The sequence below is a fragment of the Equus caballus genome, chromosome 7, assembly GCF_041296265.1.
Source record: "Equus caballus isolate H_3958 breed thoroughbred chromosome 7, TB-T2T, whole genome shotgun sequence".
NCBI classification, from domain to species: domain Eukaryota; kingdom Metazoa; phylum Chordata; class Mammalia; order Perissodactyla; family Equidae; genus Equus; species Equus caballus.
In genome coordinates this window covers 82,060,855-82,087,233 of record NC_091690.1, presented here as the reverse complement: position 1 = coordinate 82,087,233, position 26,379 = coordinate 82,060,855, and the positions used below count along the sequence as shown (strand labels likewise).

At 40.7% G+C, this 26,379-nt stretch overlaps 1 protein-coding gene, 1 long non-coding RNA gene and 1 other non-coding gene across 5 annotated transcripts in view; 2 read left to right on the top strand and 1 right to left on the bottom strand.

Moving 5' to 3' along the window:
* Positions 1-13,898, bottom strand: part of LOC106783422 (uncharacterized) — a 72,900-nt gene extending 59,002 nt beyond the window's left edge. The window contains exons 1-4 of one of the 3 annotated variants that reach the window (XR_001381188.3): positions 13,461-13,898; positions 11,915-12,357; positions 11,711-11,831; positions 367-440 (exon numbers count right to left, since the gene is read on the bottom strand). This is a non-coding gene — a long non-coding RNA (uncharacterized lncRNA). The remainder of the gene's footprint in view (positions 1-366; positions 441-11,710; positions 11,832-11,914; positions 12,358-13,460) is intronic. The other 2 variants (XR_011441120.1, XR_011441121.1) reach the window with 2 other exon arrangements.
* The window catches only part of RNF141 (ring finger protein 141), a 42,597-nt gene continuing 29,972 nt past the window's right edge, over positions 13,755-26,379 (top strand). Inside the window, exons 1-3 of the mRNA XM_001504919.5 lie at positions 13,755-14,047; positions 21,770-21,959; positions 25,081-25,189. Of these exons, the coding sequence (XP_001504969.1) occupies positions 21,817-21,959; positions 25,081-25,189 (252 nt within the window). The 5' untranslated portion in view covers positions 13,755-14,047; positions 21,770-21,816. The remainder of the gene's footprint in view (positions 14,048-21,769; positions 21,960-25,080; positions 25,190-26,379) is intronic.
* On the top strand, positions 25,266-25,447 carry LOC111774492 (U2 spliceosomal RNA). Its single transcript, XR_002809495.1, has one exon. It is a non-coding gene; the product is annotated as a U2 spliceosomal RNA (small nuclear RNA).

Genomic DNA, 26,379 nt, shown 5'->3' with positions numbered 1-26,379 from the left:
TGGTGATGGATTGTAATCAGTCTTTGGGTGGTGAACATGATGTAACCCACACAGAAATTGAAATATAATGACGTACACCTGAAATTTATATAACGTTATAAACCAATGTTACCACAATATAAAAAAAATTTAAACCAAAGAAATAAAAGCAGATAGCTGAGTACAGAGCTTGAGAAGCAGCAGCCAGAAAGGAGGGATCAATAAGATATAAAACCTCACAGCAGAGCATCCTGGAAGATGATGAAGTTTTAACCCTACTTGTAGCTGACATGTTGTTCCTCCATATTCTACACTGATATAATTAAAAGCAGTAATGTATTGTGACATAAAGCTCTAGACTAGTGGCCAGGAAATCTGGATTCTCACCCAGTTTAGCGAACTTGCTCTGCAGTACTTAGGTGAATCACTTCCCATCTCTGCGTCTCACTTAATTTCCTCATCTATAAAAGAAGAATGTTGGACCAGATGATTTATTAGAATGTTCTTTGAACTTTATGATTTTATGAATTACATGCAGGAAGTTAAAAATATTTACAATTCATAGGCACTAAAAGCCTTCCTCATATATTCCCACAGTCCTGTCACAGATGTTTAGTGACCTTATGAAAAGCAGGAGGCATTGGACATACTTTCCTAGAAAAACACCATTTCAAAAGTCTCGCAGATTTTCCTGATCTTCACTACAGGACTGTGTTTACCACAATTTTTTTGAAATCTCTAGTGTTTTAACTGGAAAATGCCAAGATAAACTAGGAAAATCTGAAAACACATTACAAATTGCAAGATTCATTACAAAAGGATCCTTCTTCTTATAAAAGGATTAACTTAGAGGTTTCTTCTTCCATGATTCTTACCATTTATATTTATGGTTTCCTACATTTTTTTCTACACTTTTTTTATATGTAAGAAAAATAAGGGTTCCCTTATCCTGTTACCAAATAACTTCATAACTCCTATTCCAGAGAGAATTTCTAATCTCTTCTATTATGCTTTTTAAAATAATCCTTATTACTGTCTTATTCTGTTTTACATTCTAATTAATTCATTATGCTTGTGCAGAGTTAAAAAAAAGCCATAGTGATGAGAAGGAACTATCTAGAGATGTCAATAATAATACTAATTTTAAAATATTTTAGTCTCGTAGTCTGCCCTATAGTCCAATCTTCACTATACTCTCCATGAGATGTAAGAAGGAGGGCTGGACGCCTTTTATAAAGTTGAAGGCAATTTGCAGAGCAATTTTTCTGATTTCCAGGCTCAGATTAGGCTTAAATATTAAGAATAGGTATGTCTTTTTCCCCAACTTCATTGAGGCATTATTGGTATACAATAAGCCACAGATGATAAAACTGTACAATTTGAGAAGTTTTGACATAAACGTACACCTATGAAACCATCACTATAATAAAGAAAATGAACATATCCATTACCCCAAATGTTCCCTCCTGCTCCTTTGTGATACCACCTTCCCACCCGTCTCCACCCACCCTGCTTCATGCCCCCACATCCCCAAGGAACCACTGATCTGCTTTTTGTCATTATAGTTTGGATTTTCTAGAATCTTATATCAATGGAATTACACAATAGCTGTTCTTTTTTGGTCTGGCTTCTTTCACTCAGAACAATTATTTTGAGATGCATTCATGTTGTTTAGTGTATCAGTCATTCATTCCTTCTTATTGCTGAGTAGTATTCTGTTGTGCAGATATACCACAGTTTGTTCTCCAGTCACATGTTGATGGACATTTGGGTTGTTTCCAGTTTGAGCCCATTACAAATAATAGTCCTATGAATATTCATGTACAAGTCTTTGGGGGTAAACACCTAGGAGTGGAATGGCTGCATCAAAGGATAGGTGTATGTTTAGCTTTTTAAGAAATGGCCAAACCTACTCACAAAATAAGTGTATTATTTTACATTTCCTACATACAATATATGAGAATTCCAGTTGTTTCACATCCTTGCCAACACTTCATATGATCAGTCTTTCTAATTTTAGCCATTCTAGTGAATAGCCTGTGCCATGATATCTCATTGTACTTCTAATTTGCATTTTCTTAATGACTAATGATGTTGAGCATCTTTTCATGTGATTATTTTGTCATCCATACATCTTCTTCAGTGATGTGTCTGTTTAATTTTCTGCCTTTTTAAAATTAGGTTCTTTGTCTCCTTGCTGAGTTGTAAGAGCTCTTTATATATTCGAGCTAGAAGTCCTTTGTCAAATATGTTTTGCAAATATTTTCTTTCAGTCGATAGCTTGCATTTTCATTTTCTTAAGAGTGTTTCAAAAACAGAAGTTTTAATTTTGATGAAGCAAAATCTATCAATTTTTCTTCCTTTTATAGTTTGTGCACTTTTGTGCCATGTTTAAGAAATCTGCCAAATTCAAGATCACCAAGATTTTTCTCCTATGTTCTCTTCTGTAAGTTTTATAATTTTAGCTCTTAAATTTAGATTTATGATCCATTTTTAGTTAATTTTTGTGTATGTTATGAGGAAAGGATCAAGATTATTTTCATTTTTTTTGGCATACACTATCCAATTGTTCCAGCATTGTTTGCTGAAAAGACTGTCCTTTACTATTGAATTTCCTTGGTGTATTTGTTGAAAATCAATTGACTATATACGTGTAGGTCTATCTCTGGACTCTCTGTTCTGTTCCATTGCTCTATTTGTTTATCTTTACAGTGATACTGTCACCGACTAACTGCCCCAAGTAACTCAAAGGAGGTTTCGAAAGCACTTAACTGTTTCTCAAAGCTGTTTTTCAGTTATGTTAAGAGATGCAATCACCAACCACCCAGAACCAATCTAAACTCCGCAGCAATAGTGGTGCCTGAGCAGACAACCCAAGAAGTGTCCAAAAGTTACCTTTGCTTCATTTTAATGTTAAGATCTCCACCTCAGGAGGAGCTTAAGCCTTACTACCATAACATGCAATGTATGTGAGAGCACGTTTTCAAACTACGCCTGTATGAGCTTATACCCACCTCTACATGTGAATATTCACTCCCCATCCAAAATAAAAGGTACCTATTTTCCCTTGCTTGGGCAGCCACGGCTTTGGAAGTGATTCCCTGTGGTCTCCTTATTTGCTGTACATCAATTGTACTTTGTGTGACAACTACTTCTGGTAAAAGATTTGATTTCAACTCACCAAGGAGTGACTCACTTTGGTTCGGTAACAAAATTTGGCATCCCAGATGGGACGTCTGTCCCTCTGAGGTTCCAGTCCTCCAGCCACCCAGTTTCCAATGGATGGAGCAGTGGGCTGTGGCAGCATACCCAGGCTAACCGCTTCAGGCTACCGGGGGTCAGGAATTGGACCTCACAAGGAGGATTTCCTTCTTGGTGCTTGTGCTTCCAGTTTGACGTCGCTGCCCCATTAGGAGACCTAGTGGCCACACTGAGCATTTTGCTTGGAGGATCTCTCAATGGAAATAAGTGTATGGACCCCATGGCACAGCAATAAGAGTTATTTCTTTAAGTTGTCTCACAAAGTCTGTTTTAGGTTGGCTTATAGAATTCAGGAGTTATACAACCTGGCCATTGGGTCTGGTGAAACAGGAGTGATCTGACCCTTGACTAGTGGTTCCTGAAGGCTCAAGTCCTGGAGGGACAAGGCGTGGGTTCAAGTCCCCTCTGGAGTCACTGAGTCTGTCTTTTGTGTGTTTAAGTCCCTTCTGAATCCTTTGAATCTGCCTTCTCAGTTGGGGACACCTGACATTGATCTTGTTTTTCTTCAATCCCTCTGACATTCCGGCTTTCTGGACTCCCAGGTCCCCCTCTTTTCCTTTCCGTCTTTATTGGCAGTCCCTGAGTGAAACCCAGCATCAACCAGTTTTATTTTCCCTTTCACTCCATGCTAAAGTATTTCCACTGCTCTCCCTTTCGCTTCCACAATACCTCCTCAGGTCTCAGTGGGGTACTTTTGTCTCCTTAGTTATCTACTTGCAGGATTTGGCCAACAAAAGGAAGAATCTCTTCCTGCACCTTTTGCCCAGTTGACAGAAAGATCTTGCAACTGAGCTCACTCTTTTCTTTAAGCAAGAAATTCAGGCTGAAATCTCATACCCTAGTAAGGCCTCTTCAGACCCTCTGCCCAGTCCACTTCTTTGGGAGTGCCTGGTGGGAGTGGGAATTCAAGAGTCGTCCTTTATAGATGGCTCTCAACCCCTGGTTCTTGACCTTCCAAATCTGCTTGGATGCCCAAACATCAGCCCTTACTTGCTTGGGTCTGATTTCAGGCTACTAGGGTGCTAAAACACCTCTGGGTAAAATCTTGTGGCATCTATGTCAGCACTAACCATTATATGTTGCCCCTGGGAGGTTGGAAATAGACGATAAGAAAAGACCCTAGAATATGGGGGTAGGGGGCAAGCTCCATCCCATAAGAGAACCCATCGGGCTGCATTCTTCAGAATTGGAAGGCCTTCAGGCATTCCCCATTGACCTGAAAGTGGATGATCTTTTTATATAACACAGCCTGGCCACAATATTCATTGGAGGTTGGGGGAAGATGGCCAGTAAATGGGACCCTAAATTTTAACACCATGTTACAATCTATTTTGCAAAAGAACCAAGAAATGGGAAAAGATCCCCTGTGTCCAATGAGGAAGGGTTACAAAGAAAATGTAAAATTTGCAAATTAAAGGTTGAACCTAAGACTTCGAAAATACTTCCCATATTGTAAGATATTTCCAACAAGGAGGACCTGCTCCTCCAAGTCAGGAAACGTGGGGCTAAGAAAAGCCTACCTCAGGGTCCACCCTGCTCACATCTTCAGCTTCCTCCCCACCATCAGGCCAGTTGGTGACCCCCAAGAGACCCACCCAGTCGTCACTCCACACAAACTGGAGGCCATAACCCCAAAGTCCCTAACCACAGTGGATTCAGGGCCAAACACTTTACTGTCCACACTGAGCAATTCCCTTACAGGGAATTTGACTCTCCAACAATCAAAGACCCTTTACCCTCCTCTTCCAGATAGTACAACTACATTAGGAACCAGTTACAAACCTGGGATTTATCCCGTGAGACAGGTGCCTGATGATGAAGGGAGACTTATTAATGTACATGTCCCCTCTCCACCTCTGATTTATACAGTTGGAAGGCACTCACTAAAGGATTGAGGGCTGACCCAGAGGAATTCATAAACCAAGCCAAGGGAATCTTCTCCACACATATTCCAACCTGGGCAGATATTCACACAGCCTTCTCACAGACGTGGAAAAGTCAACTGTTCTGTTAAAAGCTGGGGAACACGCAGATAATGAATATGTCCCCGGGTCAGAAATTCACAGGCCGGTGAACTGGGTGTGCCAGGGAATGACCCTGGGTGCACCCTGATGATCAAGAAAAGCTAGGACATTTTCGGGGTCTGCTTTTGAAAGCCATGCAAATGGTAAGCCAGCTACCCATTAACCAGTATAAATTAAGAGAGGTCCAACAAGGCCCTGAGGAAAACCCCTCCGCCTTTTTACAGAGGCTACAGGACTGCCTCAGGTGATATACAAATTGGGACCCTGAGGCCTAGGGCAGAACAGTGGCTCTTAATTCCTATTTCCCTCTCAAAGTGCTCCAGAGTCTGTAGGAAACTCCAAAAGTTGGCTATAGATTCTGATGCTGGTTCAGCACTAGTAGAGGCTGCACTTAGGATGTTCAATAACCGGGATGAAGCTGAGGATGAAAAAGAAGACAAGGTGATGAAAAGGCAAGCTGCCCTGTTAGCTGTGGCCCTCTGGTCTGCTCAAGGTAACCCGAGAGAGAGAAAAAAGATGCCATGGGAGTGACCCCAGCCCCCAACGAGGAACCAAAAGGCCACCAACAAAGTTGGGGGCTTAATCAACGTCCGTACAGCAAACAGGAAGGGCATTGGCAGTGGGATTGTCTGAACCATCCCCAGAGAGGGAAGGCATAGAACAGGACTGAGCCATGGCAACTTCCCTTGACCACAGATGAGAGATGACGGGGCTGTGGGGCTCCCCAAGTGTCTCCAAATAACCAAATCCTCATCTCCCCTGAGCAGCCCCAGGGTGACCTTGTGGGAGGAAAGCATGTTGAATTCTTGCTCAGTACTGGAGCCACGTTTTCAGTGTTGAACACCCAAAAGGGAAACCTTTCCATAAAAAGGTGTAACATAAAAGGAATATCAGGAAAAGAAGAGACCAAAAGTTTCTGGAGCCCTTGACCTGTGAAATAGGATCAAAAATGCTGAAACATTCTTTTCTGTATGTATCAGAATGCCCTGTTCCCCTTCTAGGAAGGCACATGCTATCTAAGTTAGGGGGCTCAATAAGCTGGGAACAAGATAAAATGGAGATCCAAGTTCCCAAAAATCGGGGAGTTGAGCTCATGGCCCTATTGCAAGATACACCAGCACCTGAGAAGGAAGAGATTCCCCTACATGTTTTAAGCCAAGTTATCTCAGAAGAATGGGCACAAGGACAGGTGGGATGAGCAGCCAGTGCCACACCAGTAAAGATAAAATTGAAGCAGACAGATCACTGGCCCCAGGTAAAATAATACCCCTTGAAGCCAGAAGCCATAAGAGGAATCTTTCCTGTAATCAATAGGCTTTTAGAACAGGGATTGATCAGGCCATGTAGATCCCCATGAAACACTCCCATTTTACCTGTTAAAAAGCCAGGAACAGAGGAACATAGACATACATCCTGTAGTACCTAATCCTTACACCCTGCTAGTTAATCTCCCTGGGGACAGCAGGTTCTATATAGTGCTGGATTTAAAAGATGTTTTTTACTGCATCCCATTGGATCCCAAGTCCCAGGAGATATTTGCCTTTGAATCAGAGGACCCAGACTCATCAGAAGCAGTAGTACTGCTAGACTATCTTATCCCAAGGGTTCCCAAACTCCCCTACTATCTTTGGGGAAATCCTGGGCTGAGATTTAAAGGAATTAGAATTAAAACAGAGTACTGTGTGACAGTATGTGGATGACATCCCAATAGCCAGCCCTTCTAAGGAAATCTCTAATGAAAACACTGTAACTATGTTAAATATCCTAGCCAGTAAGGGATATAAAGTGTCTAAAGGGAAAGCATAAATATCTAAAGAAAGCATAAAGTATTTGGGGTTTATCATTTCAAGGGGATAACACAGCCTTCCTCAAGAGAGAAAAATAGTAATATGTCAACTTGCTCCAACAAAAACTCATAGGCAGCTATGGGGATTCTTGGGGATGGCTGGCTTTTGCTGCATTTGGATCCCTAATTTTGGATTGATTGCTAAGCCTCCCTATGATAAACTACAGGGGCCAGAAACGAACCCCTCTGAAAGGGATAAGCTATGTGACCAAGTTTTCAATAAGCTTAAAAACTTGCTAATGGAAGTACCTGCACTGGCCTTACCAGACCTGAGCAAAACATTTGACCTATATGTTCATGAAAGACAGGAAATAGTTATAGGGGTGCTAACTCAAATGTTGGGACCCTGAAAAACAGTGATAGCCTAGGGGCTGACTCAGTGGTGCAGCGGTTAAGTTCGTGCGCTCTGCTTGAGCAGCCTGGGGTGCTCTAGTTCTGATCCCAGGTGCAGACCTATGCACCACTTATCAACCCATGCTGTGGCAGGTGTCCCACATATAAAGTAGAGGAAGATGGGCACAGACGTTAGCTCAGGGCCAATCTTCCTCAAAAAAAACCCAACCAGTGGTAGCCTATTTCTCAAAGCAGCTAGACACTGTGGGAAAAGGATGGCCCCCATGCTTGAGAGTTGTAGCTGCCACCTGCCTCTTAATCAAGGAAGCAGAAAAACTGACTATGGGCCAACCCATGACAGTGTGGACCCCCCACCAAGTCTCTAGCCTACTAGAGTCTAAAGGACATCTATGGCTATGCCAGAATAGGATACTACGATATCAAGTTATGCTGCTAGATTCCCTTCAGATTTCTTTAAAACTCTGTCATACTGTAAACCCAGCTACCCTGCTCCCTGATTCCAGTGGGCCTATTACCCATGTCTGCCCAGAAGTGACTGATCAGGTTTACTCTAGCTGCAAAGATCTCCAGAGTGAACAACTACAATGCAGAGGAAGTATGGTTTGTAGATGGGAGCAGCGTTATGAATAATGGACAAGGAAGAGCAGGTTATGCAGTAGTGTCCCTGCATGCAACCACAGAAGCCAAGGGGCTAACACCAGGCACCTCAGCTCAAAAAGAAGAAATAATTACATTAACTAGAGCTTTGGAATTGGGAAAAGAAAAAATAATATACACAGACTCTAAGTATGCTTTCTCTGTAATTCATGCTCACAAAGCCATTTAGAGATTTTATTTTTTTTTTCCTTTTTTCTCCCCAAAACCCCCCACTACATAGTTGTGTATTTTCAGTTGTGGGTCCTTCTAGTTGTGGCATGTGGGATGCCACCTCAGCATGGCTTGATGAGTGGTGCCATGTCTGCGCCCAGGATTTGAACCAGCAAAACCCTGGGCTGCTAAAGCAGAGCGCATGAACTTAACCACTCGGCCACGGGGCTGGCCCCTCATGAAGCCATTAAGAAAGAAAGAGGACTTCTTAACAGCAGCAGTAAAGAAACTAAACATGGGCCAGAGATCCTTAAACTACTGGAAGTGGCACAGGGCCCCAAGGAAGAAGCTGTGGTCCATTATAAAGGCCATCAAAGGGGAGAATTAGAGACCAATAAAGGAAAGGACTTGGCAGATAAAGCTACAAAAAGGGCTGCTAAATCAAGAGAGCTTCTCCCAATTACCATTAATTCCCACTCTAGCCTTGTATGAATTTACACCAGTGTATTCCCCTGATGAAGGGAAGCCACCACACAGGGTGACCAGTGGTCCCCACTAGTCAAGGGCTGGATGATAACCAAGGAGGGAAGATTTGGGTCCCCAAACAAAAGCTTGGGAGCTCCTTAAGAATGCTCATGATTCTACACATTATGGAAAAGAGACTTTATGCCTATGACAAAGGTCATAAGGACCATAGGTATGAAAGAATTTACTGAAAAAATAATTGAACAATTTGTTTATTGCCAGGGGACAATGTACAAACAAGACCTCCTGTACTTCCCCTGGCCAGAGCAACTCAAATTCAGGGAACTTTACCAGGGGAAGATTGGCAAGTTGATTTTATTGTTATGCCCATGGCCCTCGGGGAATACAGATACTTCTTGGTGTTTATGGGATACATTTACTGGATGGATTGAAGACTTTCCTTGTGGGTCAGAAAGGGTGAACGAGGTAACAAAGGAGTTGTTAAAAAAGATAATTCCCCGTTTTGGGTTGCCTAGATCAATTCAGAGTGACAATGGGCCACTCTTTACGTCAAAGACAACCTCTAAAGTCACGAGAGTTTTGAAAGTTAAATGGAGGTTACATGCTACCTGGAAACCACAATCATCTAGAAAAAGTGAGCGGGCCAATCAAACTCTAAAGAAAACTTTGGCTAAACTGTGCTAAGAGACACAAGAAAATTGGCTAAAATTAGTGCCAATAATAGCCCTCACTTGGATAAGGGCTGCTCCAAAAGGCGACCTGAAGCTTAGCTCCTTTGAAATGACCTACGGGAGGCCATTCCCTAAAGACTCAGATTCACTTGCAAACCCAGACCCAGAAGTCTCCATGGCAACCAAACACATAATCAATCTGAAGGAGGTGGTAGACACACTTGATAAATATCGAAACTTCTGTCTTCCCTTGCCTACAGAGGTCAAGCTCCACCCATATGAACCTGGAGATTGGGTCTATCTTAAAACTCGGAAAAGTGGTTCTCCCCAAGATTAGCTAAATCCTATTCAAGTAGGGCCTCGCTTGGTGTTAGTGACCACTCATTCTTCCCTAAAATTAGGAGTCACCCCTTGGGTCCACCACATACTGGTAAAAAAGGCACCCATGGGGGCTGGCCCCGTGGCCGAGTGGTTAAGTTCACGCGCTCTGCTGCAGGCAGCCCAGTGTTTTGTTGGTTCGAATCCTGGGTGCCGACATGGCACTGCTCATCAAACCACGCTGAGGCAGCGTCCCACATGCCACAACTAGAAGGACCCACAACGAAGAGTATACAACTATGTACTGGGGGGCTTTGGGGAGAAAAAGGAAAAAAATAAAATCTTAAAAAAAAAACAAGGCACCCATGCCTGAACATCAAAAGAGATCATCACAGACGATTGATGACGCTGAGTTTTCCTGTGAACCACTCTCTGATTTGAAACTCTGGTTTGGTGACACCATAAAAATAAGTAAATCCCAATGACCTGTCAACCTACTCCCGTAAAAATACTGGGGGTTGCATTCATTATAGCCTTATTAATAGTTTTAACCCTTCCATTCACCTGCGCCCTGCCTGGGACACCTGAGTACTTTGGTTGTTCTCATATGACTCACTCCTACTCCCGGTAGGCACATTAAAAGTTAGAATGGCTGGATTACTGTGCAGTGTTATAGATAGTTATATAGTCATTGGTGCTTTGTGTTCTTTGGTCGCATCATGGCAGACCGGGGAGGAATCTGTGCCTTTGCTAATACGTCTTGCTGTTTCTATGTTAACACTAGTGGTGAAGCCGGGTACCTGAGGGTTACTGTAGATATTCAATAAGTACATGATTGCGTTTTGACCTTGTTATAAATCTTCTCAATTTGCTGTTTTCTTGTTTAGCTTGAGGGGTGACTTGGGTCTCCAGGATTTGTGAGTTTTTTTACAGAAAAAAGAGAATGCCTCCAGGGAGGTTGCAATCACCAAATGGCCAGCCTCCAGCAACTATTGCAGAATGCCCAGGGGCTTATCAGGAGTGACCCCTTTGTTCTCTGAACCTCCTCCTGCCAAGCCCCTTAGCTCTATAAACACGCCCTGCTTTTCACTCTGGGGAAGGTGTGAACCCATGCTCCCGCCTTCCTGTCTTGGCCAACTCGAATGGGACCGTTCTCTACCTCCAAGCACCAGTGTCTCAGTGTTTGGCTCGCTGCACATCAGGCACACAGATTTGACATTAAGAAGTTTGGTGTCAGTGGCACCATAAAAGAAAGTGCAACCAGGTTACTGGAAGAGGCCACTTGGCCAATAGAAAAGAGCCAGCCAGACCTCACAGAAAAATCTGGAATAGAATCAAACAAGCCCTTCCCAGCTTAACTTGGTTCCTCGCACACTTGAGCCTCTTAATGGCTATCCTTCTTCTCGTGCTCTTTGGACCCTACATATTTCATTGTCTGGTACAGTTAGTGACTAAATGCATTAAAGCTATAAAGTTACAGAAGGTTGTGACACAAGGATATGAGCCAATATCTGGTGACCCACAAACCTACCTAAAGTTAGCTGGGGAAAACTGTGCTCCTCCACCAGTCCCCATGACAGCGCCCATGCTCAGCAGGAAGCAGTTACAGAAGATGTACCTTCACCCGTGACCCTCAAGAATGAGGAGCAGGATAAAACTACAGGAGGGATTTTTGTCACCAACTAACCTGCCTGAGTAACTCATAAGAGGTTTTGAAAGCATTTAACTGTTTCTCAAAGTTGTTTTTCAGTTATGTTAAGAGATGAAATCACCAACTGCCCTGAGCCGGTCCAAACCCCACGGCAAGACTGATGCCTGAGCAGACAGGCTAAGTGTCCAAAACTTACCTTCGCTTCACTTGAATGTTAAGATCTCCGCCCTAGGAGGAGCTTAAGCCTTATTAGCACAACATGCAATGTACATGAGTGTGTTTTTAAACCACGCCTGTGCGAGTTTATACCCACCTCTACATGGAGTATGAAACTTCCCTTTTGAATATTCATTCCCCATCCGGAATAAAAAGCACCTGTCTTCTTTTGCTCGGGGATCCATGGCTTTGGAAGTGATTCTCTGTGGTCTCATTTCCTGCAAAAAAAAAAAATTGTACTTTGTGTGACAACTACTTCTGGTGAAGGCTTTGATTTCAACTCACCAAGAAGCAAACTCACTTTGGTTTGGTAACAATCCCACGCTAGGTTGATTACAGTGGCTCTTATAATGTCTTGAAATCAGGTAGTATAAGTCCCTCAACTTTTTTTTTTGATCAAGTTTTGGCTACTCTCCGTCTTCTGCACTTGCACATAAATTTTAGAATCAGCTTGGTAATTTCCACAGAAAGAATCTGCTTTGATTTTTATTGATCTTGCTTTAAATCCACAAATCAATTCAGAGGTAAATGACATCTTAAAAATATTGAATCTTCTGATCCATGAACATGATATATGTCTGTATTTAGATCTTCAATTTCTCTCACAAGGTTTTGTACTTTTCAGTTCATATGTCTTTCACATATTTGGTCAAATTTATCCCTAAGTATTTCTTTCTCTCTTTCTTTCTTTCTTTTTTGCTGCTAAATAGTGTTTTTAAGATTTCCATGTTCAATTGTTCATTGCTAGAATAAAGAAATATAACTGATTTTTGTACATTGACTCTGTATCCTGCAACTTTGCTAAACTCATTTACTTGTTCTAGTAGGTTTTTTTTTTTTTTTTGTAGTATTCCATATTATTTTTGTCTGCAACTACAGTGGTATTTCTTCCTTTCCAATCTGGAAGCCTTTTATTTCTTTGTCTTGTTTTATTGCACTGACTAGAATCTCCAAAACTATACTATTTGATCGAAGGCAAGTTTTGCAGAGAAATATTCCTGATGCCCAGGCCTAGATTAGGCTCAACTATTGTACCGTGTTGAACTTAGATTTTTTTTAATTTACTAAATCATTATTTATACTTCATTATTAGGCTCTCAGTTTTTCCAGCATTCAAATATTCATTAAATGTTCAAATATTGAACAACTATTGCATGCCAGACTCTGTGCTGGTTGTCAGGGAGACAATCCTCAGCACACTCTCCATATGGTAAAAAAAACAAAAGGAGTACACAGACAGACATGGACTTTGCCCTGATCAAGTCTTAGCATCTCATGGAGGCAGTTTAGAACAAGAGTTAACAGCACAGGCTCCAGGTTCAGTCAGCTTGGGTTTGAATCTGGCTCTGCTCCTTAGTGGTTGGTCAACCTTAGAAAACTTAATTGCCTTTCCTAAATCTGTAAAATGAGGGTATTAGTAATATCTACCTCCTAGGATTGCTGTGAGGGTTACATGAATTAACACCTTAAAGTGCTTAGAACATGGCTTGCATAGTAAATGGTCAATAAATACTATTAGAGGGCAGGAGTCGTTCTGCACAGGGTACATCTACAAACGGACTGAGGAAGGATGGGTGTGGAAACATTAACAAGCGTAAGAAGCAGTTTACTTTAGCTGCTAAGCATAGAGTGTCAGCCATACCTCGTTTAAACCCTTGCTCTGCTGCTTTCTGGCTGTACAACTTTGAGCGAACTACTTAAACAAGAGCAAACTCAAGTGCCTTGCATCTTATCTGGCACACAACAGATGCTTAATGGATAAGCACTTATTGACTATGGACGTTCTGCAAAGCCATCATATCGCCAACATGTGTTCATAATAAGAGCTGCCATTTATTAGGGCTTACCATTTCGGACCCTGTGCTAGTTACTTTCCATATATTCTCTTTCATGCTTCTTAACCTAGCTTGGTGACCATAATCGGCCCCACTTCATGGTAAAGAAACGAGATGATCTCTACGTAGCTACGACCAGTGTGAGGTTGGAGGCCTAAGTGGCGGCTTGGAATCCAGCCCTTGACCAAACCGGGGCTCGCACTGGGTCCTTTGTCACCAGCTGGGCCCTGGACAGCCCGCTCGGGAGATGGCGCCAGGAGCCGGCAGTCGGCCAGGCTGTACCACCCCAGGCAGCCCCTGCCTCCAGGAGCTGCCAGGCGAGGCCTCTCCCGCCGCCACTTGGGCACGGCCCCCTCCTTCGCTCTCACGGGCCTGGGGGCTCCGGCCTCGAAGGTCTCCCGAGAAGCGGAGCCAGCGAGTCGAAGCAGAGCTCTGGGGAGGAAGGGTGGCACCGTCTCCAGGCAACGCGCTGGGGGCAGGGCTTCTGCGTCAGCGACGCGCGACCGGGGCGCCGACCGAGCCGCCGCCGCCGCCTGCAGGTCTGAGCGGCGGGCTGGGGCGGCGCCGCGGCCGCCGGAAGCGCGATGCCTTGAACTTGGGTGAGCTGCGCAGGCTGTCCTTCCGCCGCTTGTCTTCCTAGTTGCTCCACGACCCTCGGGCTGGAGCAGAAACGCCGGCCAGGCCTGACTGCCCGCCGGCCTTCAGTGGGGAGACGGGCCGGGCCCCGCCGCGCTCTCTAGGCCTCGGCTGAGGGAGCGGGGCTGGCTTGGGAGGCGTTTCCGTGGTCGCACCGTCCCCAGCCCGGTTTCCAGCGGCCGGGGGTGGAGGTGGCTGGTCCTGTCTAGGGGGTGGTTCTGGGGGCCGAGGAGAGAGTTTTTCCTCCTCGAGCCCGGAACCGCTTTTGAATGTTGCCGCCGGCGCAGTCAGGGGCCGCGGGCGCAGCTGTTGGTTCCAGGGCAGGTGCGCTCGAGGAGGGGCCGCGGCGGCGAGGGGACGGCGAGCGCGAGGCCGGCCGGAGGGGGGCCCCGCTGCGCTTAGACACCCTGCGCGCCCCCGACCCCCCGGTTGGAAACCCTTTCATGGGGCCACAGCTCGGAAAAGGCCAAGTCGATCCACGTAGCCGGCCCTGCTTTTCTGAATTCGCTTGGGCTGCTCCCCTTCCCAGAGGCTTTGCCTTGTCGAACCAGCTGGCTCGAGACCCGGCTGCCACAGAACGTTTCCTTGCTAATCATTGTAGTAGTTATTCCTGGAAAGGAAACCTTCTGGGTTAGCTTTTCAAATGACTCCTCCTGTTATTTGTGTCGCGTTGCAAAATGTGGATTTACTATTATTAGTCAAGTTTATCCCCAGCCCTTTTGTTCAGTTGCAGCGTACATCCATATTCTGACCCCGTCCTATTTCACGGTGCCAAATGATTCTGTTCTTTCCTCTGGCGTGTTTATAAAGCTGCCGTAACACTTGCCATGGTTTATAATTGTTAGATCTTCTGCATAAAGTTACTCTTTTCCACTCCCCTCCGCCCATTCTTCTTGCTCTAAAATGAACTCCATCCATTCAAAATTTCATCTGGGGCGTGACGTGCCGCGAACCAACGATCTTAAATTAGTCACCTCTATATTGAAGTCACTTCTCTAAGAAGTGATGCTTTTTTAATTCAGAACTCAAAAATAGTATGGATTTTTCTCCTTTCCTTTGATGCTGACTGGCTGTCGTTTTTAAATATTTTCTTCCAGAATATGACTGTATGTTTCCAAAATGTGTTCTTTGTCATTTGATGTAAGTGAACTTTATATTTGATGTATGTAGCCGGGCCTTCTTAGATTACGTCTAAACACCCAACAGGCTTCCCCTTCTCCCAAAAAAGGCAGGGAAGGTCCAGAGAGAATTCTGACAAGTCTAGTTATGAAATGTATTTAGTAAACACACTGGTGCTGTCAGAAATCCATATTCTTAACCTTAATTCTTATCCTTTTGTGGTTTTTCTTTCTATAAAATTTTTTTCTGATTAGGATCTTTCATCCCAGAACAGGCACCCCAGACTCTCTAGTGACTCTGACTGGTCTAGTTGTTTCACTGTGTATCTGTTATATCTCCTGTTCATTTCTTGTCTTGCAGAACAGCTGATAATCTGTTTACAGATCTAGAGGTTGAGTAAGCAATGAGTAATAAAATAAATTATCCTTAGGGACCTCGTTTTTAGTACTTAGTTTTTATCACTGATGTTAAAGCTGACAGTGACGATAATTGATGATTATTTCAATTATAAATGTGTTTATGTAAGTAAACAAGTTGATACAAAATTTCATGGAGAACAGGTTTCAGAGAGGTTTTCTAAATACTACAGTACTTGTGAGCTAGTCAACTTGTTCCCCTTTCAGGCTTTTCAACTTGCTTTAATCCTTTTATGAATGGATATGGTTTAAATTTTCACAGAAGTTTCTTTTTTTTTTTTTTTTTTGCTGATTACCCATGATGTAATTTTTATGTCTTTATAAAGACTATTTGAACTACAGCAATTCATTTGTTAGAAAAAGAAATAATCATGTGTATGTTACCACCCACTAGAGAATGTGGCATTTTTGGAATCCTTGATATGAGTTTCAAAATAACAATTGTTCTTTATTTAGAAAATCCTTCAAATGTTGCTTGAAAGCACATCATTATCCTTCTAGAAAGGACTGAATTATAGGTGGCACAATAGCATGAGAGCTGCTAGTTCTTTGAGAAATCTTGACCAGAGATTTATCTTTTGCTGAATTCTATGCCAGTGATTTGAAAATTGTGTTCCTATGCAATACTGCTATTCCATGATCTAGAGGGGAGTATGTTTCTAATATCAAATAGTGAATATTTCTCAATTTACTTAAACATTAATGATAAATTTTTACAATTTTGTATTTTTTATTTTAGGAATTTTTCTTAACTTCAGCTTCTCGCCAAGTTAGTACTAGTAGATGTCTGAACAAGTTAACGAGAGTCAAAAGAATACTAAGTGAATAATAAAACAATATTTACTGCATTACATAAACATTTATTGTATGCTTATGAATCTGCCAGAAAAGAGAACACAGCTGCTATGCTCAAAAAGCTTACAGAGGGGGATAGTCAAGTGACCTAACTGATGATATATGCTGTGATAGAAGAATGTGCAGAGTCACCAAAGAGGGACACTGAAAAAGCGGTGGCGAGTGACTAGAGCGTGGCCTAAACAGATTGTTTTTGTGAACACACACTCTTGGTTGTGGTTTTATATTGCATATAGATCAGAGTCATATTTTTATATTAAGGATTTAATATTTACCATTATTTTATGATATTCAAAATGAACTGTACATTCCAGGCTCTCGCCACTGAAGCAGGTTCAGAACCACTGTTCCAGGCTCTGTTAGTAGTCCCTAGATAGTCTTCCCGTTTAATCCAAGGAGTTAGTGATCAGGTTTCCCAGATACCAAGTGCAACTGTAGGATAACAAGTTAATATGCTGCCTCAAATTATAAACCTTATCATTCAGTTAGGGCACCAGAACAAAACAATGCAGAAACAAAAGGGACCATTTTCTAACTCAATAATAAGCAACAAGGCTTCTTTTTAAATAACTGTTTGGTAAGCACACTGGTTAAATTATCATTGCATATTTTACACTAAATATTAAGACCATGTATTTCAAAGGTTTAATTTTTTTCTTTGTTAAGTTATGGAGGTGTAATTTAAAGTTTTTGGTATGGTTGATTAACATCTTTTATTGCATTTTGGTTGGACTGGTACAAGAAAGCTAGAGGAGATGTAAGTTTCTCCTTGGGAGTAAAATATTTGGTTAGAGGTTACCTACTAACTCCTTACCCAAGCAAAAATTCTTCTCTAAAATACTCATTGGGTGAACTACTCTTTGTTTAAATACCTCCACACTTACAATGAAAGCAAGCTCACCACATACATTATAAGACAGCCCTTAACACTTCTGGATAATTATGGATGTTGGAAATTCTTATATTGACCTGAAATCTGCCTAATTTACACTTAGTGGCCATTCTGTTTTCTGTAACTACATAAAATAAATCTTACTTCCTCTTCCACATGAAAGCTCTTCAAATGTTTGAACAAATCTATCATATTTCTTCACATCGTTACTGAATGGTGATTATCTAGAATGAGTTGCTTTGTTTCCTTTTCTAGATCCTTAACATCTTGTGTGCTCTCCCAGATGTGTTCAGATGATGAATGCCCTTTCATCAAGTGCGACCCGCGTGGAGCTGGTTACAGCACTTCAATTGGGGTCCATTACAGAGTCAGCGGGATGGGGCTTTTGCTCTCGACGTCTGCTGCTAGCAAGAGTTTAAGATTATTTTAGCATCTTTCTTGTCCCTATTTACTGTTGACCCTCTTTGACTGAAACCCTCAGACCTTTGATATTTTAACTGCTTTTAAGCCCATCTTACCCTTGTGTTTTTGTGCAGTTGGCTTTTCAAAACATATCCAAGATTTAACTTTTAGTCATGTTTGATATAGCGTATTCTGTTTCAGAAGATCGGTACCTGTGTCAGTCTTGATTCTGATATTCAGTGGGCGTTATTCATTCATTTCCATGGTAGTCATCCGCAGATCGGGCAGCCTGCAGTCTTGTCTCAAAGTCATCAATAGAAATGGCAAACAGTCTATCTCGCTGCCAGTCTTTCTCCCTTCTGCTGCTCTGCTTTAGTCACTCTGCCCGGTTTTGTTAAATTAACTCAAAGGCAGCTTGCTCTCCTGTGTTAGGCACTTTCTGTTACCTCTGCCTGGAACGTCCTCCCGTCGCCATGCCTCTACCGCTCTTCTCTGGCTGACTCTGATCTCAAGTCAAATGTTTACCGCGGACTTCTTCCCTGACACGAGACGACGTCAAGTCCCCCTTTCATAGGCTTTCGTAGCAGCTTGTTTGGCTTAGTGCCTGTCATTTTGTAATTATATATTTATTGGTGTGATTGCTGCCTCTTCCCCACTGTCTCAGATGCTCCGTGGTGTCAAGAACCGTGTTTCTTTCACTCACTGTTGTATCCCCAGAACGCATCAGAGCACCAGGCACGTGGTACTTGTTGAGAGTAATTTATAAAGAGGCATGTAACACAGTGGCTCCCTAACACCAGTCTGTAACCATGGGCTTCTGATGCTGCTTTCACACGTTTGGATTAGAACAAGAAAAATAAGGACAATGCTGTACATGGATGTATGCAGTCTATGTCAGTGTGAAGTTAATGCCTTCTTGGGAAAAACTTTTATTCTCATAATATATCCTTCTTTTTGGGTTACAAATTGTTCCTTTTTAAATTTCTGTTAAGTTTTGGGATTTTTAATTTATTTTTGGAAACTGTCCTTACTTACAATAAAAAAACACGGTTGCTTTGAGATTTTACTAGTCTGTGAAATCCAGAAATCACTAATGTCGAATACCCTAGAGACCGCCTCTAAGCTAAAATCTTTGTTTCTCTTTGGATACAGTTGCTATGAATCCATTTGACTATATTTAAGATATATAATTTTGCTTTCAGAGATTTTTTTTTAGTGGCCTGGATCTTGCTCAACCACTTTCATTTATCTCTGTAATATATTTATCATTGCCAAGTAGGCTCCAATTCAAAACAGTAATTGTTGAGTTTTTCTTTTTTAGTACATTAGTAGTTTTTGTGTATTTAATGTGACTAAAAGAATAAACCTCAAATACAGTACATAAAATTTTAATGCCCAAAGCAAATCTACATATTTATGGTTACTGAGAACTCTTATTATAAATGGTTTCATATTTTAAAGTTATATATTTTGTACTTTAGAATTATAGCTTTATTATTTTTTTGATTAAATGATGAGGCAGGTTTCCTGACAAAACTTTTCTCATAAAATTTTCACTATTTCACCTGCTTTATATGATATGAGTGTTAATTTGGTTGAGATAAAATGATAGTCTTTGCGTAAATAAAACGGAATTTCTTAAGTGGGAGGGATCATATTTTTTTTTAATTGTAATACATTTTTCTTTTTCTAACTTTGTTTTTTTTTTAACCGATTAGCTATGTGACTTTGTTACTTTAACCTCTCCGTGCTTGTTTCTTTAGCTATCCTGTTTCTTCATCTATAAAGTGGTTCTTATAGGGAGTTAAATGACTGAAATCGTGAATACATGTAAAGTGCTTATAAGAGTGTGTTACAAAATGGAAGTGATCAACAAATACTAGTTGCTTTTACTATTATTATTAGTAGTGTTGGTGTTAAATAGGGATTTTCATACTCAGTTATAGAATACGTCAGCATAGATAAATACTAGAAATGTATATTATTTTCTATTCTAACCATATTCTCCATGCTTGATATTCTGATAAATCATTATTTACCAAAGGAAAACACTATCTAGAATAAACACATCCAACTCTTCTCGAGACACGATACATAGAATTATATCTTTCAAGACTTTAGAGTAAGTGGTTATTAAATAAATGTTTTGAGATTAAATTTTTAGGTCAATTCAGTAACATTGATTTATATTAATAGTAGATTATTAAAGTAGTGATCCAGCCTTTTAACTAAAATATCATCTTCATATTTAGAAAACAATTTACATAAATTTTAAGTTAACACCTAGAGGAGTTAAAAAGCACAAGAGCTGGCTTTTTTTTTTAAGCAGAAAATGTGAGGCGCTTAAATAATCTAACGTCATTTTCTTAGGTTTTTCAAACCAAAAATCTGCTTAATTTACATATATCTTACAATTAAAAATAAGTTACACATTTTTAAATAAAGTAATTCAACAACAAATATGGTTTTTTTTGTTTGTTTGTTTGTTTGTTTTGAGGAAGATTAGCCTGAGCTAACTACTGCCAATCGTCCTCTTTTTTCTGTGTCTCCCTGGAGGGAGAATTCTGTTTGACCTGGTCCCCGCTACCTCCATGCCTGGGTGCTGCCCTCTCAGGCAGCCTTCCTCTTGAATTTGCTTCCTGGACCTTGATGCCGGCTTGGGGAGCCCCTGCTGGACCCTAATGCTCAGTAACATCATCCCAGGGCTTCTATGCTCTGGATCTTGCGTACCTGGTGCCATTCCGGTCTCATCTGCAGAACTGAGCTGGGCCAGAACTCTAAAATGGCCAGATATCTGGGCAAAATTTCTAGAAGGAAGACAATGTCCCACACTGTTGTGTTAATGCCTGGTTACCCTTGCCCCTGGCACAGGCTGCCCCTCACCTGGCAGGAGTCGAGCTTCAGCAGCCAGGACTGCATTTGTAAGTCATGCTCCGCCAGCCCCTGTCCCTGCCCGCTCCCGCGCTGTCTGCTCGAAGTCTCTCTCCCGGCTTTCATATCTCAGCCTGTTTGTTTCAGGCATGTCTCTACTTTTGGACCCTAGTTTACCTGCATCTCTGAACCCCATTCCACCATTTCAGCTCCAGGATTACAGCACGTCTATTCCCTCTTTATTTTATTTTATTTTTTAAAGAAAGATTAGCCCTGAGCTAACTGCTGCCAATCCTCCTCTTTTTGCTGAGGAAAATTGGCCCTGAGCTAACATGCATGCCCATCTTCCTCTACTTCATACGTGGGACGTTTGCCACAGCATGGCTTTTACAAGCGGTGCCATGTCCGCACCCGGGATCCGGGCCGCTGAATCAGAACGTGCGAACTTAACTGCTGCGCCACCGGGCCGGCCCCAACAACAAATGTTTTTCAGCTGGTGTAATCATATCATGATTATATATCATAGTATATCATAGTGGTTAAAAATATGAGCACCAGAATCTGAAAAACATGGGTTCAAAGTTCACTTCAACCACTTACCAACTGTTGAACTGTAGATAAATCACTTAGCTCTATCTCCTTATTTGTAAAATAGGAATATAATAAAGCCTACCTCTTAGGGCTGTTCTAAGAAATAAATGAGATAATATATGGAAAGCCCTTAGTCTGGAGTTTGACACATGGTAAGCAGTCAGGAAATGTTCTTAGAAAAATTATATAAGGTAAAGAAGCTTCCTGTTAAATACAGTCACTTAAATGCCTCCTTGTTTGTGCGCACGCACAGGCACATGATGGTTTCTGACTTGGCAAAATTAGAGAAGTTCGAGGTTCATCACTCTCCCAATAACATAAGTGAATCTTGTTTTCTCATTTAGCTGTGTAATCTTAAAAAATAGAAATATAAATCTTTACTTTAAAAGTATTGTTGTTTAAATAAATTCCACCTTAGGCTCGTGTAAGTCTACTGAGCTCTTAAAGATATTCCTAATTTTTCTTAATTTTCTTGAAGGGATGGGTGTATTGCTGTTTTTATATTACATATTAAAGTAACTTTTCTATGTATTTGACAGAAACTATGTGAAACAACACTCTGGATTTCAAAAGACATCATTTCATCATGGGACAGCAATTTTCAGATCAGACGCAGTTGGTTCTTAACAAGTTACCAGAAAAAGTAGCAAAACATGTCACATTGGTTCGAGAAAGTGGCTCCTTAACTTATGAAGAATTTCTTGGGAGAGTAGCTGAACTTAATGATGTGTAAGTCTTGCTATTTTTCATTTTGTTTTTCCCCCTGAAGTATGCCCCATACGTCATGACTGTCTGAGAGGTAACCAGATGTTTTGATTGCTAAGACCATGTTTTCAGCAGCAGTTAGGAGATATTTATAGAGCGCCTACTATACGACTTTCTGTGTGGCTGTTTAGAAACATGTAATAGGAATAAAAGAGACGGAAGGAACTCAAAATTGAATTTTGAACATAGGCTTATAACTTTACTCCTTTTTGAAAGCACTAAAGGGATGCATAACAGAAGAGAATATGCCAATCAGTTGCTCTAGAGAAAGGATCCTAGGATAGTCAAAGGGCACTCAGGTTTCTGTACATCGACCGGTTCAGCTGGTTAATAAGGAAATCAGTCTTCTGGATCTGTTCACTGAGCCATTATTTTGCCAGAGAAATACATATATAGTAATATTTCATTTGTCATCACTGAAGAATAAAGTATTTTGTTTATTAATATTTTCTAATTAGCTAACATCTTTAAATCTCTACTTAATGCTTGAATAGATTTCTAAGATGGAATATGAATTTCTCAGCCATCTTACAGAGCACACCTAATAGAATTAGCCTTGTCTTTCTAAGTTTGTTCTTTATGATATCAGTTGTAATACTGATCTGTGTAGAAGCTATTAAAACCCACAGGCCTGTGTCCCTGAATGACCCCAGATTGTTTGCTTTTAAAATCCTGCCTTGTTTGTGTGTTCTCCCCTGGTGACAGGTGAGCAGCTGTCACTTCTTTCTGTTAAGTCTCCGTCTAGCAGCACCCACACCCACCCCTCTCGCTGTCTTCCTGGGGGTATAATTATAGTTTATTCGCATTGCCTTTTAAATGAGACGTTAAAGCTTCTCTCTTTAGTCTATTCATTTTAGCTAACACTGAGGAAGGCACTCTGCTGAGGGTTGGACATTTTAACTGAGGCCTAAAATGCTTACCTAAGTATGGCAGATCCAGCTCTCCCTGAGTCTGGAGTTCTTTCCTCTATCCCACATTACCTCTCCTTAAACCCAGAAAAGGCCAAACAAAGTCACCTAGCAGTCTGGGACCACTTAGTATGTAAAAGCTTGTATTATAGTCACTATTAATAGTTTAGGGTAAGATACTCCCCAAGCTCTGTGGTGGCTGTATTGGATATGAGACATACTTGGCCATCTGGAACACGTTAGATAAAGAGAAGGAAATACAGTCTTTTTATGGACATGGCTCAGGTGTACTGTTATTAGCCAGTCGTGAAGAATAAAGAATGTCTTATTATCTTAGAAGATCATTTCTTTTAAGAACACTGGATTTTGTTCATTAAAAACAAAACAAAACCCTGTATGGATATATGAACGGATCCTGTATGGATATAAATACATAAATGCATAGAAAATAAACCAGAAAGCTACACACTGGATCTCTGTGGAGTTGTTGGAAAAAGGGGGCAGTGAAAGGAGATTTTACATTTTACTGTGTGTATTTGTGTACTGTCTGATCTTTTATAATAAAAATGTAGTCATGTGTTTTTAAAATTCTAGGATTTTACTTTTTTCTTTTTCTTAGATTGTCCAAATGGTAGTATTTGAAGCATTACTTCTGGGACCATATGCTTAAGGAATAAAATTGGATTGAGAATTTGATAGTATCACAAGCATGGAATGCTTTTTGTGTTTGTCGTTTCAACTCTTATGAAGAGTAATCAATGACATTTGCTGTCCCTTTGGAGTCTTGGAACTTACATACATAAACCTAGTCTATTCTATAAAATTTGCCTCTTGGCCTAAAGTTATTGGATAAAATGTGCTCTATGAAAGCATCCACAAGCTAAGCTTACTGTGTAATACAGGGGTGATGATAAAGAGTATCTTCCTTTTGTTTATTTAGCACAGGACATTTCTGACTGGATTTGGTTCTTAAAACCAATTCCCATGGGTCAGATGTTGGGCATTTCACAAGTGCGGTGCTGTCTGAGAACCTTTTAAAGTTAAACCTATACAGAAGGAGCGTGGTTTGATAACTAGAAAACAGGACTGGAAACTGGCACAGCTGAGTGACTTTCACTGGCAGGCTTTGTTCCCCAGGGCTAGTAGCTTAATTTTCAATGGCTTCCATTTATTTAGCTGTAAGTCACTTAGTTGAACGTGATGTCCCCACTGGTGCTCGGAGAGAAAGGTGAATAATGATAAAAGGGAGCTGCAGTACTTAAATATGTCTTTGAACTGATTTAAATTGGCATTGATAGCATGATATTGAATTATCCTCTAAAAGTAGTATATTTTTATGTTAGAATCCTCTGGCTGTCTAAATTATAATTATTCTGCTAGGTATAGACAGTAAAGCTATATTTAAAGTGTCTCAAAATCATTTGCTTGATCCTGTCCCAAATTATCTATAAAACAGAAATTTTCAAAGAGATGTGTTAGTATTGTTGCTTAAATAAGGACTCAACCAAGAGCAAGATTTTTTTCACACTTTAAATACATCTGAGGCAATAGTCAAAATTTGGATAAGTAAAAGCAGCCATGCATTTTCTTTAAAAATCTGATTCCTCGGGGGGCTGGCCCGGTGGCCGAGTGGTTAAGTTCACGCGCTCCGCTGCAGGCGGCTCAGTGTTTCGTTGGTTCTAATCCTGGGCGCGGACATGGCACCGCTCATTAAACCATGCTGAGGCAGCATCCCACATGCCACAACTAGAAGGACCCACAATGAAGAATATACAACTATGTACCGGGGGGCTTTGGGGAGAAAAAGGAAAAAAATAAAATCATAAAAAAAAAAAAACAAATCTGATTCCTCAGGCATGTTTTTTCTAGATGTCTTTTTTAGAAATGTAATAACCATTGAGATATAAATATAACAAAAAGAGATTTATAAATATTATTGCACTATGCCATTGACTTTAAAAATCCTTGGAAATTAAATTGTATGTTTATAATCAAAACATTCTCTAGCCATGTGTTTCAAGAATCTAATTATTATAATCATTATTATTGTTGTCTTTGTGTGTCTTCTTCAAATTTCCTTCTCTGTTGTAAAGTGTTTCTCGAAATTGATTTCATAGCTCCATTATTTCATATGATGACTTTTCTTAAAATTAACAAATATATTTGTCTCTTTTCAGAACTGCTAAAGTGGCAGCTGGCCAGGAAAAACATCTTCTCTTTGAGGTACAGCCTGGATCTGATTCCTCTGCCTTTTGGAAAGTGGTTGTAAGAGTGGTCTGTACCAAGGTGAGAGTGGCAGAGACTTCCAGCTCTGAGCTTAAGCTATTTTGGTGTTAGAACCACATTTAATAGTGTAATATATATCACTTCTCGGCCTTTCCACTAAGATCAAGTGTAGTATCTTTTCTTATCAGTTTAATAATGTAATATAATATAGTGGAAATAAATGTTAATAATTTGGTTATCATTTATTTATAAAACTATGAAAAACATAGTTTTGATACTGTTACTGCCTTCCAGGTTAACTGTTTGAATCTCACTATTGTATAATTGCCATATAGCAGAGGTTTTAATAATTATGGAAGGTGGTACCAAACTCTCATCCTTGCCATCTCCTTCTCTTTTTGGATTTTAGCTGGCTATGGAATCTTAAGGTGACACACTATCTAGCTCTCAGATGACTCTTTAAAAAGTGAAGTTGTCTTAGGAGATCATTTCTTTAAGAACACTAGGTTTCGTTCATTTAATAAGAATTTTAAAAATCCATTAGAAAGTTTGGGTTATTTTGTTCTGTTTTAGTAATTTTTAGTCATGGAATGGATTTTTGACTATCAATGTACTGTGTCTCATAGTTCATCTTTTAATTTTAAATAATTAAATTTGTCAACACTGCTAAAAAATATAATAGCAGCTGCCGTAGAGTATTAGGAAGCCTCATCCAGCAGTGGGTAGATTAGAATAGGAGGTCCTTGACCTTTCTGAGGCCACAGACCTGGTAAAAAAGAAGGAACAAGTTTTCTTCGGCCTCCTCCTATCCCAGCCCCTGCTCTAAACAAACAAACAGTAAAATCATCCATATACACATAAACAATAAGTTGAACATTCATGAATGCCCTAAAGTCCATTCCTGATCAACCGTTGAGGACCTGGGTAAGGAGAATTTGTTACTTTGTGTTATGGACCTTGGGGGCTCCCCAATTAATAAGCCACATTTCCCCAGGGAGTTGATTACCACAACTCTAGTTTAAGTGTAGCAGGATTACTTATGGATAGCTGATCAAATTAGAAGTTATCATCAATTTAAGTAGTAAAGGAACTTTAAAGAGGATTAGAGGAGCAAAGACAGACGTTAATTCCAGACTTGACTAAGTGCTTGAAGTTGAATGGAGCTGCTTAAAGTTTACAGTTGATTTAGAGAAAATATATAATACAGCTTAATACCATTCAGCTGGGTCTGTTCACATCGAACATTTGCT